The sequence below is a fragment of the Tachysurus fulvidraco genome, chromosome 2 (assembly GCF_022655615.1).
Source record: "Tachysurus fulvidraco isolate hzauxx_2018 chromosome 2, HZAU_PFXX_2.0, whole genome shotgun sequence".
Taxonomy (NCBI): Eukaryota; Metazoa; Chordata; class Actinopteri; order Siluriformes; family Bagridae; genus Tachysurus; species Tachysurus fulvidraco.
The window spans coordinates 36439188-36459860 of NC_062519.1; the positions used below are offsets into that span (position 1 = coordinate 36439188).

Consider the following 20673-nt stretch of genomic DNA (forward strand, 5'->3'; position numbering starts at 1 on the left):
TCTGAAAGACCATGCACTACACAATTTATTTTAAGGAAAGAGCTAAATGACGACATGCTGATTATTTTTTTACTGCAATCTCACCTGTAGCAGACAAAGCAAAAGGCAGCCATTCTTTTCCTGTTATACTGACATTTTCAATTTCTATATTTTTAATTTTTTGCAGATTAGTAATAATCATAATAATTAGTAATTAAACTTCACGTTCGGGTCCTTGCTCAGGGGCTCAGAAGTAGCAGCATGTTGGACCTGGTATTCAAACTCACAACCTTCTGATTGGTAGTCCAACACCTTCATAACTAGTCTACCACATCCCCATTACTTCTTCTGGGAATGGTTCACCTTGTTCAGGGTGCAGAGTACATTAGTGTACCAAGTGTGCTCATTGCAGTGATCAAGATTATGTACTACGTCTATATGTGACACAATTACTTCATACACTTCATTGTGGAAGCTAGCCAATGTCAACATCATCTCTGCACGAAGCATGCCAAGGCTTTAAAACCCAACCGCTACAGTTACATATGTTCCTGGGTTTCATTTTACAAGATCAGTATGCATTTTTATATTAGACAGTATTTTACAAATTTTACTCATAACATTGGCAGTTTACACACACGGGATTACGCAGTGATCTATAAATACTTGTAACAGTATTCCTGAGGAACATTTTATTATTTTATTTTTTTTTATCTTTTTTGGAAATTTTTCTCAAGTTTTAAATTGTAAATATAATTACATGATATACACACTTCATACTGTCCTTACTTTTGTGTGTTAATGATGTTATATAAAAGTGGACTAATAAATGTGAGTTTTCTTTGTAGTTGCTCTTCTGAATCAGTTTGTAAGGACTCATCTACAGGATCCTGATCTCCCCTTTTACCTGTGTGAGTGCAAAGTTACCGATAAGACATGTACACAATGGGAGACCATCGTTGCACCCTATACTATTTTTATATTTTGACGTTATATACAGTATTACAATATTGTAAAAGTCAAATTCCTTAATATACCAGTATTCATTATTATAAGCATTTCCTATTTAATATTTTCTAGAAACCAAAGACTATTTTTCTAACTTTTTTTAAGCGTAAAATGTTTTTGTTCTCTTGGCAGATCATTTATCTTAATTCCAAGCAGTAATTTCTAGAAAGAAGCAAAAGTATATGCTAAAAGAATAAGAAAACTTGAAGCTTAAAAATTAGTAATTATTAACAGACTTCTTAATATTAAATATAGTTTTATTGGAATGTTAGACTAAGAACTGGTTGATAAATTGGACTTAATTTAAGATGATATGACTTGCTGTCATGTTTTGCAGTGTAATGGTATCTGTGTAAACCGAGGTGGGTGTATGACCATGTTCTTTTGTCTTGCCAGTCATTGCACCTCCGAAAACCAAGCTGGACGACCCCAGTGTTACTCTGTTTCAGGTGAGACACAAGTTGTGTTTGTGTGTGAGTGACCATGTGGACATGTGCCTAGCTTTGTGAAGCGTGGTCATCCACATCTGTTTTTGTGTATTAACATTTGCATGTTTGGTTTCTATTATGAATAAAAACATTTACTCCCATGGCCCCCTCAACTGCCCCACTACACATGCTAAGGTTCATTTCAGGTTCAGACATTATTTCTTTCTTCGCAGATTTTGGGTTGGTTTTCCACCTGGTTGTAACATGTCTAATGGCACAGGGTTCACAAGCTGGGGCTTTGTCTCCAAATCACCGGTGAAGCTTGCTTTGTCGCCAATGTGTAATTACATTGTGACCTTTTTTAGTAATTCTGGAACACGTTTGAGGCTAAAGTTAATATCCCCGTGGCTTTGTCTTTCTTCTGCTGTCATTGTGCTGGTACGATGTCCACAAAAGAGACAGCTTAACCTGTTTTGTTCAACAGTTCTTGGTGTCAAATATTATTTTCAGTTGCTTTGTACTTCTACTCACGACCACAGCAGGCATGATCTGTGCTGTAAAGGCACAGCTATTGTTTGGCCTCAATTTTTTAGTACAGTTGCATCTCAATATTTATAGGCCAAAAGGAACTAAAAAATATGAGCAGATTTATAAGTTTCAGCACAGCTAACTATTTTTTTCATCTCAATAAAATCTATAAATGACCAAGCATATTCACATATGCAACTGATTTACATTTATTGGGGCACAGAAAGCGCCATAATTCAGAGATTGCTGAAAATGAGCAAATGATGACTTAATGGCAATAGATCATCTCGAGAAACCTGAAGATGCCACTTGCAGCGAGCCTGTCTATGGCTACCGTAGAGCCTCCCTAACTCTAACTCCTCTTATAAGACACCATGTTGTAATCTAACAGCTAATCTCATGTTTTAATTTAGGACTTTGTTTTGGATTGCTTTCTTTTAAGAGTTTCAAAAGATTTATTGAAATGAATTAGTGGTTTATTTTTCACATCATATCTGCTTTATATACAATGCAGTAATTATTTGATGAAGGTTGGTCTGTAGGTTAACACAAACTCATATTCAGAATCAGATTCATTGCTTGATGCTGATTCAGATTCATTACTCCCAGTTTAGGTACAATTAATGCTTTCTAATTCTAATACATACACTAACCATCTGTAGACTTTTCCCAGGATTTTTTTTTTTTTTTAATTAATACTTTTTTTTTTTTTTTTTTTGGATGTAACCCCAAGAGCTCTGGGTTTCATCATTTTATTACCCGAGCCAACATTCTGCAAGCTGTTGCCAAGATACGCAAAGCATCAAAGAGACAGTGGCGACAGTCTTTAAGAACACAGATCTGGTAGATAAACACATGACACAAACTCACTGCCATTCAGCATCACACACATTCATGGGATATAAAATCCCTTAGTGAAGGCTTATTATTGCAAATCTGAAAAGAAGAAGAAGAAAAAAAAAACAGCATTTCAGGGCTCAACATTGGCATCAGTATTGATACTCTGCAGTAGATCGGTGTATGCCTACTGCTTTTCTCTCTCATGCTCTACTCCAGACTGTGAGTCAAGACCAGGCTTTCAGTGGACTTATGGATTAGGTTAGCATCAGAAGCTCACTGGACCAGGAATGAGGGAGTGGTGGATAGTGTAAAAAAAAAAAACAAGTATGTGGATAGAAGAGGACAGGCTGGCTTGAGGCACCTCTCTTTTCTGTTCAAAGGGAAAGGGCCGGAATGTTCTGTGTTTGCCGTGACCTCAGCTGGCTTTCATTTAGCCAGGTGGAAACTGGCATATGGGGGGTGCTTTGATCCCAACCCTTCTCTTTTTCGCTTTCTCTCTTTTCATGAGTCTGGGTTTGCGACAGTTGTGTATAAAGTAGCTGTCTGGAAATACTGATGCAAAAAACAGTTGTAGGTATCTTAGTTTTAGTAGTGATGCTCTTTAAAGAAGTCACTCGTATCTTACCCTGAATCTTTCCCTATCTCTGGAACTTACTGACCAGCACCAAGCATTCAAAATACATGCTGAAGATTTCTGCTGCTTCTTTCTTTTTTCCTTTTTTTTTTTTTTTAAGGCCATTCTTTTTAAAGGCCTTTTGATAAGCTGAAACTTTCAATTTTCCTAAATGTTTCGCTTTCCTTAAATAAACCTTCTACTTTTGTAATTGAGTAGTGTGTGTAATCCTGCGCATGGCTCTCTGGCCACTTGCTTACCCGAAGCCAGCACTGTGATGGCTTAGGATGGTTTTTTAGACCCAGCAAACTTCAGAACTCACTAGTTATCCATCTCTATGCACGTATCTATAAATACACACACTCCTAATGTAGAATCTCTAGTTTTTAAATAACATACGAAAAAAACTCAAGATTGCCACAGGAACCGCTGACTTGCTCCATTTTTGACCACTACAAGTGTGTCCCACAGAGTTTCCCCCACAAACACACGCACTCCGAGAGCCATCAAATCCCAGCCGAGAACCAAAACAGCAATGGCACGAGAGATTGCGGCAACCACAGGACATTTCGCATTCCCTCTTCTCTCTGTTTTTCTTTGTGTATCCAGATGGTATATAGACTTACTCCTTTGGTGTTCTCCTCTTGTTGTTTAATTACAGGGCATAAGGAAGGAAATTCTTTCCTTTATTGTGTATTTTCTATGTCTTGTTTTCGTCTTCTGGAAGAGCGGGGGCTCCTTTGTAGTATCCCAAAGCATTTGATTGGCTGCGTCTGTGCATGTACTGTATACATGTGTCTCTTCACACACAAACACCTTCAACAGTTTTTTCCCCTTCTTCATCATTCTCACTTCCTCACTTGTTTGGTTTTTCTTCCATCTTACTTCCTTTACCTTCTCGTTTCTCCCCCCCTCTCTCCCTCACTCCCTCTCCCTCCACCATACCCCCGTGCCCTTCTCTCAATTTTGTCTTTTTTTCTTCTGTCTCTATCTCTGTCACCCTCTATTAGGACTTAAAAGCATTAAAGGCACACAACAGAATCTTTAATCACTCTGTGTCATGTCACGGAAGGAATGTTTCCCATCACAGGCAGCCTTTGATACAACCCCCCACACACACCAGCCCCTCTCTCCCCCCACACCGCTCAAACGGGAGGCATTCGTGGCTTTGTGGGGACAGAATGCTTGGTAGCCCATTTAAACACATTGTTTTCCCCCTCAAAGAGCCCTAATAATAGCAATTAGGACACAGCTCTACCCATTATAGTGCCAGTACAGGGTGCAGAGGGATACAGCCTTCATCCTTGCTCCAGTGTGCAAGAGAAAGTTTGAAGAAATTAAAGCCGCCTTCAATTTTACAAAATGAGATTTCATTATTAAAGCCTCTATCAACTTATATTCCTTATTAACTTATTTCTGTAGTAAATTTATTATCCACTACAAATTAAAGCTGATACAATTTTTTTCTCGCTTAGTCACCCTTTTTCCTCCACGAGTGACCCCAAGCAAAACTGCATCTAGCATTGAATTAATAACTTTTTTTTTTAACCTTGCATTTTATTATCATCACAGTATTTAACTGTAGCCCTGGACATCTACACCTAATGCTGGAAAAGGTTTAATTAGCTTGCGACCACCATTTGCTCATTTTACACACAGCACAATGCTGGTGCCATTACAACATGATGCTATGCTACCGTCTGGATGTTTTTTTTTAGATGAGCCGAAAGCATAATATTGGGAGGTGCCGCTAGCAATCACTGTTATCTGACAGAGATGCCTAGTTAATACATTTTCACTTGACAGCTATTTGCTATTACAGCATGATAACGGATGAGTTAATTGTATCTGGAGGAATTAATAGAATGTCACTGATCACTACTTTAATTTCTTTTGCATGTCACTGATCACTACTTTAATTTCTTTTCATCCTCTTAAGAAAAGGGAAGTTACAAATTTACCCAGATTTAGGATTTATCCTGTGACAGGGACATGCTCTAGTTTTGTAAAGTTTAAGAGGGTATTTGTCCGTGTGTGGATATTTCTAATTTACATATACCTAAAATCAGGATTGCTTAAAATATTACTTGATTTTATCATTTAATAAATAGTTGGATTAAGATTGATGTCCAGATGGACGTTAGGGTTCCACCCTAACAGAATTTTTTGTGATGCAGTTTTAAATGCGTTTTACTATTTGTGTGCTCACGTTGTCTCTTCCTGTTTTTGAGTCAATTCTGTACCCAGATCACGCCGTTGGCTTTGTTTGTTACCTTGCTTTGGTCCTGTAATTGTTCCATTTATTGGATACAGTGTGAAGTCCATGTTTATAGTGACACGGTTGTGTTTCCTGTCTGCCCTCTCCTCTACCAGGCCAACCTCTTCCCTGCTGCTCTCGTGTACTTTGGCTCGGACGTGAAGACAGGTTTGTTCACAGCAACTTCCATTTTTGTTTTTCTCTTTTATCTTCTGTCCAAAGCAATGACCTTAAATTAATCCTGTTTACTGAAAGCACCCTCTCCCTAGAGGGCATCCTGGGTAACTGTAGCGCTGACACCAGATACGCCGTAATGTAGTGGATGCTTTAGTCTGCTGCGATTGAAGCAGTTAGTCAGTAATGTCACTCTTGTCATTTATGCAGAAGAATAGAAGCCAAGGTCACTGAGTAACATGTCATGCACTGTGTGTGTGTGTGTTTGACAGAATGCTATTTGCGCAATGATCATGTGGACAGCAGTGTCTCTGCCCTGCAGGCCGATGAGCTCATCGCTGGGTATGATATTCTTCAATTCTTCACACTTTAACACTGCTGAAATGACTGCATATTAAAGTTATATACTGTAGGTGGAACAGCAGCAACACGTTATGCTTAAATTCATTCAATTCATTTATTATTCATTCGTCATTTTTAATATAGATTGTAGCTTCTTTCAATCTTTGGCCAGCTCAGCTAAATTGATAGCAAACTTTTTACTAAAGAAGGAAATGATTCAGCCTTTAGATAGTAAGATAAACCACACAACCAAGGCTTTCTAAAAGCAACATAATTTTATACGAGTGTGTGGCGATCTAGAACCGGAGGAACTTTTGTAGCCTCACTGTAAAATTAGGAATCTATAGGGTTTTGTTTCTCCTGAATTTATCCAACAATTCAAATAACAGACTGAATGATTATGCAAATAGTCTGTTACATATAACAATGTTGGTAATGATGGATTAAGATCTCCATTGATGTAAACAAATAACCCTGGAACTCTGTGCATCACAGACCACCGGATTCCCTGGAGCCCAGTTTAATAAGCATCATTTGAAAGCATTTTTCTTCTTGTCAACAACAATAGCCTCAAAGCTCAAGGGCAGTATTACAGAAGCAAACTCCAGGCACTAAACATGTCTTGGCAAAAATGTACGGAAGTTTTTGAAAAGAAAAATTTGGCCCAAACAATTTTTTTGTATATGAAGCTGATTACAACCCCACGCAGTCAACTACACTGGCAGAAAAGTGTCTTTTATCCACTTCCGAATCTCTAACACACACACATACATACACATATACATATACACACACACACACCAGCATTAGTCGCTACAGTTTCAGAATGAACTTGTGCAATCGCTTCAGTGACTCTCTCTCCCCATCACTACACGCCGGCTGTTCTGCGAGGATAGTCATTGGCCTGGCTGGAATGCCTTTGAGGTTCAATCCAAATGGGAGTGTTGCACTGAAACCACAGGTGCCCCCTTCCTCACACACACCTTCATGACCCCTATTCCGCCCTCATTTCCTTGAACACCCCTCCCAACAATTTCTCATACAAATACATTTCCCCTTGTCCTCTCCTGTCTAAAGATAGACGCTCATTTCCTAGTATCGCTGCTCCATCACACACAAACACCATTCCCTCCCACCTGTCTTATTCACTCCTTCATCAGGGCACACACACACACACACACGTACGCTCTTCTCTAGGATTCACTTCAAAGAAGAAGCCATTTCCTGCTACTGCCTGGCATGACATGTCAGTATGATGACTTAATTTAACAATCAGATTTACTCTCTCACGCATTACATTGTTGGAATACTTTATAGACTTTAATTGCATTTGCCGTATATACGACAGTTCATGAATCGGATTGCTCAGGAGTCATTACATTATTTTCAATAACAGTTCTGACAGTAGCTTGTTTCTATAACACATTCGTGGCTACCTGTATTCTGTGCGCTTACACCAAATAACATGTAACTGTTGATACTTTGAGAATTGCTGAGAACTTTTATAGAAGGACTCATCAGTGTAAGCACTTTTTAATGGGCATTTTTCAGAAGTCTTCAGGACAGATGACTTTGAAATTTGTGGTTACTCTGTAACGTGACAAATCATTGTTTAAGAAAAATTAAGAAGCACATGCACGCGCACACAACCCCATTACTGCTAATATTTCTAAAATAGAATGCCCTGCTATGCTTTATTCTTTTATTATGTAATAATTTTTTACTTACTAGACACCTAACTTTAGTCAAAGCATGCGGTTTGTGGTGTTTCTGATTAAATGCCACTCATTGCTTGTACAAGAAATATAAGAATTTCTAGTGAAGAGTTCTAACAGGGATTTATTTATTTATTTGGATTTGTTTCTCTGCTTTAATGTGAAATGAACGTATAATATGCAAATAGTGAAGTACAGTCTAATATTTAGAAACAGTAGGATTCTTTGGTTTGTGCCACTCGGGGAGCTGGTAAATGACCCCTAGGCTTTTCCTTTCAAAAAAGAAAAACCTCCTTAAGAAGCTTAAATCCTTAACGGTGCAAAACCCTTGACAAGCTTTTTTTATTTTATTTTATTTTATTTTTTTAAATAAAGTATGTAGGAATTATATTACCATTTATTTTATACTCTATATAGTGAACATGTATATAGTAGTCTGGAAGCCATGTAGGATTCAACCTAATCGTGAGTTAGAAAGAATTATTCCAGCATGAACATGAGTAAAGGTGGTGGATTTATTTTTTTCTTTGTTTGTTTGTTTGTTAAAAAAAATAAATAAACCCAAGACATCAGATGAGAGAATGTGACTGAGTAAAAAAAAAAAAAAACAAGCACTATTTATTAATGCACAGAAATATTTTTGCTTCAAAATCTTTCAGTTTTCAGAAATGTTCTGGTTTATTCGATTAGACAATTTTGGTCTCATCATACATGTAATGAAAATTTACATTTTTGACGATGCTATATTTGGTATATAGAAGTCAAATGAAGTCTGTAATTGAAAGCAAGGTGTTCAGATGACAAAAAAAAGTAAAGTTTTAATGATCCACATAATTGACACCCATTTACAATAAGCAAAATAAAAAAATATTTTCTTCATTTGATTTGTCGTCATGTTTTCCTAGAATTTGATATAATCAGCTTAAGGCGTGCGAGATTACCCCAGATATGGAGTGGTATTCCTCTTTCCTAACCAGTTTTATAGACTGTATCAACTGTTCCTGTCAGCATGGACTTAAGAGATGTGCATGGTTATTAGTCCGTGTAAGGCATGACCTCTGAGGTATTCTGCGCTCGGTACAGCATGAGGCTTCTCTCTGTAGGAGGTTATGGATGTTGGTTTGGTACAGGAGCAGCAGGTGGCTGGTGTCCCACTCTGCGGAAATACTTGTAGCCGGAAAGATTAAGTTGTTTGCACTGAAGTTGCTCTACACAGGAAGCTTCTAATAACAGCAGCCTCTCAGGAGGTCACGCCCTTTCACCTCTTTACTCTCTTCACCTTCACATGAAAGCAGTCAGCGAGGCAGGGTTAACTCTCCAAAACACACACACGCACACACACACACACAATCCTAAATGCATCTTCCAGCCTAAGAGCACTTTTTGGGGAGTAAAGGATCGGAACTTATCTTGTTAAGCCTCTTTGTTTTTCTTCCCTCTCTTCCTTCCTATTGCTCTCCAAATGTTTGATATCCTCCCCTTTAATCCCCCCCCTCCACCTTTTTAATCTCCCTCCTTCCCGTTATACCCTGCCTTGCTTTTCTAGCTGTATGCCCAGGTCTCCAGCTTCATCCTCCAGTTCACTGCCCCTTGAGGACGCTCTCCCTCTGCAAAGCGAGTCTAACGGAGCTCCCAGGAGCCAGGTGAACCTTGAGGACCACAGTGATGAGGAAAGTCAAGCACCTAAACTGGTTCGCACAGACCCTGCAAAGGTGCCCAAGTGGCTCAAGCTGGCAGGTGTGTTCAGGTCCATGTCACAAAGTTTAGGTGATCTGGTGGTGATGATGGTTTTAAATATACTGGTTGGTGGGGGTGGCTGTGTGTGTGTGTTTGTGTTAACATGCATTTGTGTAGATGATTGAAATGCATAGTTTGTAATGCTTTCTGAAATTTTCATCATGAGTGAGTCCAACATAACTGCATACATAACTGTTTCTAGAATACTTATTATTTTGGATTCACTCATGATGAAAATTTCTGTTTTGGCCCCCCTTTTCACATAGTGAAAATTTAAAAAGATCAGACAACGTAAATTTTTTGGTAAAAAAATGCTCAAAATGTTAACCCGGCGGGTCAACGAATTCATCTGCCTGGCAACCCAACACTTTAGTCAGTCAGCTTATTTGTGCATTTCTCTGGAGAAAAAAAAAACCTCCCGGCATAAATCTGACATCACATACAAGATATTAATGTGCTAAAGATGCAAGGGGTCAGAGTTTTGTATTTATTCTGTTTTGTTTAAAATTGTAGACAGATATTTAAGAGGTATTTAAGGATGTTTTAATTGTCCTGCAGTAGTAATCTACACCAGACCTAAAAAATTCCTTCCTGACCCTTATTCATCTGTCCAAACCACAAGGGCTCAATCTGGCCAATTTACTGCCTGAGACTTTCAGAGTACATTGCCTCCTTCCTTCCGTCCTTCCTTCCTTCCTTCCTTCCTTCCTTCCTTCCTTCCTGTCTTTCTCTCTCTCAGTCTCCCTTCCTCTCCTCTTTCTCTCTTTGTGTCTCTCTTGCTCTTTGTCTCTCTCTCTCTCTCTCTCTCTCTCTTTCTCCATCACTCTATTTCTTTCGCTCGCCTTCTTCACCACCACATCGCTGCACAGTCCACGAGAGTCTGGGCCACATGAAGCAGCTCAGGGCCTCCTCTCCATCTGTTGTGTGCTATGCTGTGGTCACGGTGGCGCTCCGTCAATGATCCGTTTTGTGTTCTTGTGTCTTTTATTGTCCTTTATTGTGTTTTTCTGGATGATTCTCACACGCAGTACAGCTTTTGTCTTCAGGGATGGAAAAAAAAAGCACAAAGAGAAGGAAGAATGTCTTGGAAGTTCAGAATGTTTAACAGTTGTATTGGCATAACCATTTCACCATATGTTTTCAAACACTATGCACCGGCACCAGGTTTTATAAGAGGCTATATGGGTGTTTGTTCCAGTAGAGTGGACGTGTCCAACTAAAATTTTATAGCACTGTTGGAAATTGCCATGAAAATTGTTGTCAATGTAGAACCCAAAAATGGAAACTGTGGTGGATTGTCTAAAAGTGCATCTGTTTTGTTACAGTTTTGAATTTTTTTTGGAAGTGACTGGCTATGAAATTAAGCTGGCACGCTTAATCTTATTAAACTTAAGCTTAATCTGTTATGACTAGAATATTATTTTAATAAACAGGCTTAATTCAGCATTTTATTTAAAAAATCAAGTTCCTTCTGAAGAGAAAATATATATAGCGTATGTTATTATATGATAATATATACTATATATTATTTTTATTTTTTTTAACCAAATGTTGATTTGTCTTTATTTATTATTTTCTAGGAAAGAAGTAATGATCATGGAGTCACTAACTGGTTAAGGAGAGGACTGGAGACTGGCTAACTCAGAAGGCGACTCGTCTGAAGGCCCTTGATGATGTCAATAACAAAAACAAGATGTTCAAAGCCCATAGCTGCCAATGCCATTAGATCCAGCCCTATAGATCTTTGGTGATTAATGAGATGCTGTGTTCATTAAAGCTGAGATGTCAGTTGCCAGTGATTACCATACTGTTGTTTCCATTCTGTTCCATTCAGCAGTTTTCACAAATATAACAGGATCAATTACATTCTTCAGAATTAAGGTTGAACAGAATATATCCTGAATGAAATGCACTGTTTAGACTCCGAGTCTCATTTCATTACATTTTAGGGGGAGATCTTTTGGTCCGTTTGGCATTTGTGATTGTTTCACCAGGCGAGCTGTGGCTGTGTACTTATCTGTTTTGAAAAGGTGAATTGTTTGTGACAGAAGTTTTCCAAGACTCCCAACTGTGTCAGTCAGAATTATTATGGTTTTGTCATGGATTTAGCCTGGGAATAAAATACTGAGGAAACTGTGGCGTTGAAAAAGTTTGGACATGTTCCTAGGTATTCACTAGGTTTGGCCAATATAATAATTTAATTGTATTTATATGGCCGTGATTCCTAGTGACATTTATGCTGATTGTGTGTCACCTGGAAACCTTTACTCTTCAATTTAAGGAATTAATTGGAGTACAATAATAAGTTATCGCTCGTATATGTTCCAATTAAATGAGGACGTTAGCAAAAATGACACGTGACTTCATTATGATTTGTTCGAGTCTTGAACTCTTACTTTACTGACACTTCCAGGAAACCCCACCCCCTTTTCTCCATTTCAAGTCCTGCATTTTCAGGTCATCGAAATTTGAGCTGCAAACGTGCTGTTTTTCCAAATTCACAGCTCATATGTTGCTTCTTCTATTCTCTGTAAATTGAAATAATATTTTCAGAGACTTTTTCAGATATATTGCAAAAGCTTAGTATGAAGTATAAACTATGGCCACAGTGAGTACCAGTTGAGTATCCTAATATTAATATACATGTTATTTTACTATTTTATTGCTCATTCAAGGAAGTGTAGTAAGGAAAAGCGCAAGGTGCTGAAAATGCCAGATGAGATTGATGCTGTCCTACTCAGATGGATTTCCCTTTCCCTTTTGGACTTATTATTCAGGTAGCTTTGATGTTCACATCCCCACTGCTTGTGTACGCACACACAAACACTCTCGCTCTCTCCTTTCCTTTTTAGAAACCTAACTACTCAGCTGCCCATCTGAGAGAACTTCAAAGTGTCCAGAGGGGGTAGCCTGGTGCTCCTGGCACTTGTCATTCCTTAACTAGCTGACCACCCCTTTCATGCCCTACTCTTCCCACCCTCCTTCCCCATCCAGCCCCCTAATTACTTCCAGCTGTGCTCGTCTCTTTGATGAGCCGGTGGTAGTGGTACAGAAAGGGCACATGCTGCACGCACCTGCTGGGTGAACTGGAGGCCCATGTGCAGGTGACCGTGGAAAAGGTTATGGATGAGCGCTCTTGATAAAACCCCTGAAAAACCATTATTTGCTTTTTTTAGCCTCTTAAAGCACCCAGAGAGACTTAATATAATAATCATTGTTATTTAACCATGCTTAACACTAGGCAGGAAGTCTGAGTGACACTCAGTAAGGACCTCATTACGCAAAAGCATCACAGTACTATGGTTGCCATAACAGTACAATTAAAATAAATATGCATCACTAAGTCACTTAATCTTTTTTGTTCCAAGTTTGAACCAAGCATTAACGTGTAGGCTGATTTTATGCATGTCAAACATGCCGTATATTGCGAATAGAAAATAAAGAGACCTAAGTACAGTAGTACTGAGAGCAGTATAATGATGTATGATTGACTTTAAATCCCAAAATGCCTTGGAGTTCCATGATTTGCACATGTACAACAGCACTGACATCTAGCTGATGGTGAGTTAAGAGAGCTCGGAGACTGAGAACGTATTTGTTCCTAGCAGAGAGAAGCCAGTGTGATTTCTTTCTCAAGAACCTGTGGCATTGTACGTCACTGAACTAAATATGGCAACCTGACTTCTGACCAGCTTAGAACTGGGGAATTTAAAAATGGCCTTGTCACAGCAGGCTGTGTTTATAATTGCAGCAGCTAAAAAAGACATCACAGTGAGATCAAGCTGTTTTGTTTTTTTTTTTCTTTTTTCTCAAAGAAATTCCCACTGGCAAAAAGGAAAATGACAACAATATTTTTATTACTGGAATCATTATTTGAATATATTTTTTTTTCTTGTATTTATATATGGAGTCCTGCAAGTCTCGCATTATATTTAAAACTAGGGTGGCAAATAAATTGGCCCAGACAATTTCTAACCTGATCTATTAAATGAAGTTTGAATACATTAATAACATTCTGTTGATTGTAATTAAACCGAGAGATTAAAAAGAGTCACGGTTATTCCACTAGAGGGCAAAATAGAGCAACTAACAAGCTCTAACAAGCTGAAAATGGAGATTTGTGCAGTTACATTTTATTTGCTAAATAAAATAATGGTAAATAAAAGATGATAAATATGAGTAAAAAGAATAGTGTATAGTGAGGTAACTTCTCAATATGTGAATATTATATAAGGATCTTTTTTTAATTGTGCTGTAATGTGGCAACATGTGAAGTGGAGTTTCTGTCACCACCCTGATGTTCATGATTTTCTTATAACATCATGTTTTATTCTGTTTATACCACAGAAGGTTTCTGTTATATTTTTATTCAATTAAGACATAATTATTATTCTTCTTCTACTTCTTGTGGCATGTCAACAGTTTGTTCCTGTTACCCCTTACAATGTGGTAGCTATTAATATTTATTCCCTTACTAAACTCTTAAAAATCTAGTGCTAGCTAGAATTCTGTTTCATGAGACTACTTAATCTTTAATAATAAAGTTAGTTATTGAGCCCTGCCTTGTTCCCTGAGACTTCTGGCATGGGCTAGAGGTTCCCTGCAACCCAGTAAGATAACAGTGTAGAGGATAAATGGATGGATGGATTAAAAATTGGATGGAAAATGGATGGAAGTTATTAAAGTATGTCTTCTTAGCATGGCATATTGACACAGCTACTCTTCTGCTGGTTTATGTGTAACTAATAAGCTGTTACATTTTTGTTGACCATCCACATATTATAATATACACAGTTTACTGTACAGAACTACTATTTTCTACAAGACTCTTTAATGGTTATTGTTAGTCTTGTATGTAGTAGCAGTATTTTTATATATATATATATAATCTATTAATAGTCTTACAAAATTAATCCTTTTAATCCAATCAGAATCAAGCTTTCGGTAGCACTGTGTTATAAATCCTATTATTCAGCTCTAAAAATAAATAAGGCTAAATGGTTTTTACTGATCATAGCAGTTTACTGATGTGCCCTCCTGCATAAGAATGATGAACCGTCAATGTGTAGAACGATCTCTGAGTTTGGAAATGAACCACCAGAAAGATCAACTTGGGGAATTTGAGTAAAGGTTAATCTTTCCAGCAGTGGGGAATGCCATCTTCTTCAGTAGGAAGGGAAGAAGGTTGGCAGAGTTCAGCGAGTGATTGAAATGCCTTCAGACATGAGCATCATTTTCCAGCGAGTCATTCTGGAGGAAGTAATTACCTTGGTTCTCTGTTCGGCAATCAGACTCTGGATAACTGCAGGGGGAACACTGTTTCTTAAAGGGTGATAAGAATTTGAAGTTAAATCATATATGCAGAGAAGGACAGAGGGAGAAAGGCTCCTGGGTATAATTTACTTCAGCAGTAAAGGTTAAAATTTCCATTGTAGCCGGTGAGACCTTGAGCAGAACATGTATTAGATAGCTCAAGGAAGCGAGGGTTTCTGAGGGCAGAGGGGGGAAAAAAAGGTTTTCGGCTTGTTGAGTGAGTGTTACGCTCGAGAGATGCAGGGAGGACATGGAAGGAGGGAATCCACTGCTCATAAAATCCTGCCATGCATAGGAATGCTCTCATTTGTTTCTGTCTGATAGGAACAGAGGCCTTTTGGATGGCAGCCAGACGTTCAGCTGTGAGAGAACAAGAGCCAGGAGAGAGTCTGAGAGAGAGAGAGAGAGAGAGAGAGAGAGAGAGAGAGAGAGAGTGGCCTAAATAAGTAACAGACTGTAAAACTGCATGGAGTTTCTTTTCACATGGCTTGTGGTCCATTTCAGCGAGAGCAAGACAGAGATATTCTCCTAACACATATCTTACTAAAGAGCTAGAAAGTCTACAAAAACCACAACTGAATAGCGACATTTTCACTTTTAATAAGTAACTTATACACTCTAAACCAAAATTTCAGGAAATCCTAAACATCACAGAGGTTTCATACATCATTGCTGGCATTTTTTATATGCCATCCAGCCACCATTACAAAACTCGAAGATCATGAGAAGCAACAAGTGACTGCATATACAATATTGGAAAACATTTCCAGGAAGAAAAGACATTTCCAAGTGATTATTTAAAATACCACAGAGACAAATGGTTAAAGTTAAAGAATGCCCTGCATTTTTTTTTATATTAAAGCATATGGCCACTGTGAGGACCAGTGGGACTCTAAATGCATTTCCTTTCAGAATTATGCAGAATTAAGCAAAAATTACTATTTAAAAGATTTATATGTGTAGAAAGTGATCATTTGATTTCAACATGTATACAAGGAATCAAAAGGTTTCTCAAAAAAGTGATGCATTTCTTATGAAGTCTTGCAAGATTGGAGACAGTTGTAAAGGATCTTGGATCCAAGATGTTCAACATTTTAAACTCCTTTATATTGTACATTTTGCACATTTTGACATCTTCACTGGATTTCACTCAAGTTCATTCTGGAAACTTAGATAACTGTTGCAAAACACTTCATTTCTGTGTTGACCTGGAGGTATTTGTGGCTCGATCTCTTGTCGAAAGGTCTGTCCATGTTTATCTTTTAGGCAGAAACAACCAGATAGGAGACTGTAATATAAATTCTGAGTGTAGCAGAATTCATGATACCATCAAACTATCAAACCACAAAATAGCCCTAAAGTATCAACCTATGCCATGATATTTTACAATGGGTTTGAGGGCTTTTGTTTATTTCATATGAGCATTTTTATGAAGAATGCCAGTAATTATTCAGGACATTATAAGTGGACGAGCATCGACGATAAAACTGATAAAAGTCTTGTAGATAATGTAAATACTGCATATTTTGGATACTGCCGTTATGGTACACGATTTCTTGACCTGTTACACCTGAGTCAGTGAATGTGTTTGACCACAAGATGGCAGCAGCTCCCAAAATGTGTGTTAAGATGTTAAGAAAAACGTGCATGCTTGGAGACGAATCTTTCAAACTAAACTGATTTAAACTTTTTTATGATTGGTATGTGATTTTCTTTGAGTTTAATCCTATCTAATTGACACAATGCTTTGTTGTGATTTCCATTTTGGATGACATCATCTCTAACTTTGGGGAAGTCATGGTCTAATGGTTAGAGAGTTTGACTCCTAACCCTAAGGTTGTGGGTTTGAGTCTCTGGCTAGCGATACCACGACTGAGGTGCCCTTGAGCAAGGCACCGACCAACAACAGCTGTATGTCACGTCACGTCAAAAGAGGGTGATGCGGCAGAGCTTTACTCCTTCAGTTTGTTCCAACTCTCTCCCTTCCTTCATCCATTAAGGGTTAGGGTTAGGGCTCCTTTAAACATGGTTTAAACAAACCATAATAAAAAGTTGAAACTTTTAATGCCATCACCACTAACGCCATCATGTTTCTTGTTAGAGCTTACGGCCACCGCCACAACCTGAGTGCTGATGGACAACATAAGATCATAGCAGCTATGATAGTTCTATCTTAATAAACCAGTATATACAATTCATATACGGATGTGTATGAAGAGAAGAGCATACATTATAAAATAGATTATTCATTTATAAATGATCACGGATACTCAACAAAATGATATCTAAAAAAAACATGGAATATCTAGCTCTACACTATTTTTGTCTTATAAACAGCCACCTGTCTGGACTCTAGACCTTTCTCAGACTGTTGTGTCAAAAGGCATTGAATACAACTGCATAACTTCCCATAGCTTCACATCCTTCCTTGATCGTTTGTAGACTACTATTGCTATTTATAGCTGAACTCCGGTCACCCCCCCAACAATGTAGGGGTCAGGTGCCTGTTGCCCTCATCCTGCTGTCCAGACACACATACCGACCCTCAGGCATCCCCACCCTGCTGCACCCCGGCTTAAATAACTTTCTCCTGCCGCCTATGTATCTTCAGTTTCGATACTGCCCAGCACATGGCCACTCGGGTATGGCGTTATGTAGCTTAGGATGAGTCGTCTAGTAACTTTTGTACCGTTGTTGAACAAAGATACATTTCCAGATTTGTGAAGAACCTTAAAGATTGTTCTTATCCTTATTCTGATTGACTGGAGATTTTAAAAATCACTGAACCACATGGACTATAGGAACCGGCTCACTGCAAACCTTGGACCCACCGAACGAATCCATGTGGTAAATATTGCATATGTTTGCGCATGGTTTAAACTGAAAGAGTCGATGTTGTGGATTGCAATGTAGTGAACTTTTCCAGATTGAATCAGCTCCGATTAGAAGCACAGCACTTAAACATTTTGAAGGGTTTTGTTTGTGACAGTTTGTGAGTCACGTACTCTAAAATAGAGACAGAAATATTTTACATGCCCATGAGGAAGAGCTAGCATTCCAAGCATCTGGAGGGTGCAAGTTTTACAAAAACACCCACTGACAGCAACAGACAACAGGAAGCCAGAGGTCACCATCACTGGAAGTGCCCACCATCACCTGGACAACCTGATGTAACTTGTATATAGTGGTGTAAAATAATCAAAAGCACTATTGAGTTTGAAATCTACAGAATCTGGGTGGCAGCTGACAAAAAAAACCTCCAGTATGAACCCCCAGGGTGGCCATTATTTAAACACGACAGCTGTGCTATCCCCTTTGGGTGCTGTCCGTTTGACTGAACTTGCTCTCGGCTGTACCGTGATCTCTCTAGTGGTTCACGGTGCAGGATACAGTGCTGTCTATGGGATCTTCTGTATGGCAGCATGGAGTGCTTGCTTTGCCCTCTCGGCAGCCATCTTCGCTCTGGACGTGACGCGTCTTCACTCATGTCTTCCTGTGTCCTGGGAGAACCTGACTGTGACCTTAGCGGCACTGTCTGCTCTGCTCTATTTCACAGCTTCCATTGTGTATCCAGTTTACTTTGTGCGCAATGAGTGCCCATATAATGTCTGCGAAGTTAGAAATTTCCGGATAGCCGTCACCGTCTGTTCCTGGGCAGCATTTGTTGCATATATCACTGAAGTTTCCCTGTCCCGGTCCAATCCAACTCGATCGGTCAGCTACATGTCCACGCCATCTGGCCTCCTGAAGGTGCTGCAGGCTTACGTCGGCTGTGCCATTTTCATAACTCTTGCTAATGGGAGTGAGTTTTGGCGTCACCCGGCGACTGTCTACTGTGTAGCAGTGTTTGTGTTGTGTTTCGCTGTGACCGTGCTGGTGGTAGCACTGAGTGTGCTCGGACGCACAACCCTCCTGAGTCTGCCTCTTGACCGTTTTGTAGTGCTCTACACCTTTGCAGCAGTGCTGCTGTATCTGAGTGCTGCTGTGACCTGGCCCGTGTTCTGTTTCGACAGGAAGTACGGCACACCGCTCAGACCTCAGGGATGTCCCGGGGGGAAGTGTGCATGGGACAGCCAGCTTGTGGTGACCGTGTTCTGCTTTCTCAACCTGGCGTTTTATATCACAGATCTCTGCTGTTCCCAGAGAGCACGGTTTGTGACACGGCAGCCACGTGTGTAACCACTACACTGTACTTATATATTTCTGGATTCGAGACTGGACCTCAAATCACATACTCTTAGCTTTCTCCTGTTCACACAACTGTATGAGCAAACATACAGTCGAAGGACCATACATTTGCAATGGTTACTTTTTGTGCAACTCTAGGATAGCAAACACTTAGGTGAAAATATATTGTTTAATGGAGCTCCATATTTAAGCTACAGCCTTTCTATTAAACAGAAAATCTAGTCATAGAAGTGATCCAAATAATAAAATTAAATTCAATTTCATTTGTAATTCTACCTAACGGCCACCTTTTAAATTTTCTTCTCTTTTTTTCTTCTTTTTTTCTTTCTTTTTTTAAGGATTACAGTAGAAATCTTTAAATTGTACCATTATTTCTATTGCTTCGAATTAGCTAGCTAATCCCGATGTAATATAGAAGTCTGGTTGATGGTTCTGTGTTTTTTTATTCTCTGTTTATTTTTATATTTATTAAGTTGATATAGTTATTAGCCTTTTTGAGTTGTCACATGAATAGGGTTCATATCAAATCTCAAAACTCAAAAATAAAGAAGCAAAAATAATCTCAAACTAATGGCAATTTTACTAAATGTAAAATCAATTTTATTAAAAATGTATAGACATTTAATCATTTTATTCTTTGATTCGGTAGATAATTAGCTCTTTAAACTGACTCTGTTCATAGGAAATTAGGTTGTTTTTACATTTTTCTTTTATTGTTGTAGCTGTTTGCTTGTTTTGGAGTATTTTCATTTGTTTGTGTTTCTTTACTTGTTTGCTTGTTTTACCAGATTTTAATTAAACCTTTGTCTATCAATACATGCATTTTTAAAATTATTTCTCTAGGACACAATAGTTATTGTTTGAAATATTATGACTATATTATTAAAGTTTTCCCATACTGTTGAAGGTGTTGATCTGGTTCTTCCTTTATATTAAATGTCCACACACAATCCATCACACACTTACACAAGGACCTTCTAGTCCTGATGCACCTTTGTAAGACAACTGTGGCCCAACTACGGTAATTCTCCTTGTCCTCTTCCCCAGGCAGGTTCTGAGGGCTTTCTCTTGCCTCAGCCAGCTGGTTAGTTACACTCTCTCTCTCTCTCTCTCTCTCTCTCTCTCTCTCTCTCTCTCTCTCTCTCTCTCTCTCTCTCTCTCTCTCTCTCTTCCTGTCAGCATGTTCTGCTCTCCTGGAGGACACGGTGACCAATCCCGCCAGCTCAGCATCACACCATTAGGATCGGCAGATTTTTCACTCAACTTTTCATTTTCTCCAGCCAATGCTCTAGCTCTCTCTATCAATCAGGCTCTCTCGTATATCACATATTGCTGATCTGTTCATCCACGGGTGCTTTTCTTCTCTTTTGTCATCAGGACATGCTATTTGTTATCCTTTCTCTGCTTTCTTTTTATTCTTCTCTTCTCTTTTTTCCCCTTCTTCAAGTAAATGGCCATAAAAGGCATTTGCTTCACCTAATCTCTCACTATCCATTGCATCATATGAGTGATTACAGTGGACCAGAATTTGAAAAAAGAAAAAGCAGTAGA

The 20673-nt window shown here is 38.7% G+C and overlaps 2 protein-coding genes across 2 annotated transcripts in view; both read left to right on the plus strand.

Moving 5' to 3' along the window:
* The window catches only part of aspscr1 (ASPSCR1 tether for SLC2A4, UBX domain containing), a 31304-nt gene extending 19884 nt beyond the window's left edge, over positions 1-11420 (plus strand). The window contains exons 12-17 of the mRNA XM_027163243.2: positions 828-890; positions 1384-1436; positions 5770-5821; positions 6100-6169; positions 9431-9621; positions 11202-11420. Coding sequence (XP_027019044.2) covers positions 828-890; positions 1384-1436; positions 5770-5821; positions 6100-6169; positions 9431-9621; positions 11202-11212 — 440 coding nt within the window. The 3' untranslated portion in view covers positions 11213-11420. The remainder of the gene's footprint in view (positions 1-827; positions 891-1383; positions 1437-5769; positions 5822-6099; positions 6170-9430; positions 9622-11201) is intronic.
* A 554-nt stretch (positions 11421-11974) lies between these two features.
* Positions 11975-19946, plus strand: LOC113653996 (myeloid-associated differentiation marker-like protein 2). Its single transcript, XM_047804207.1, has one exon. It carries the CDS (start codon positions 18199-18201, stop codon positions 19111-19113), a length of 915 nt encoding a protein of 304 aa, XP_047660163.1. The 5' UTR covers positions 11975-18198; the 3' UTR covers positions 19114-19946.
* The last annotated feature ends 727 nt before the right edge of the window (positions 19947-20673 follow it).

Excerpts from the sequence above, each read along its gene's own strand:
- LOC113653996 (XM_047804207.1), top strand. The coding sequence starts at position 18,199 with ATGAACCCCCAGGGTGGCCATTATTTAAACACGACAGCTGTGCTATCC.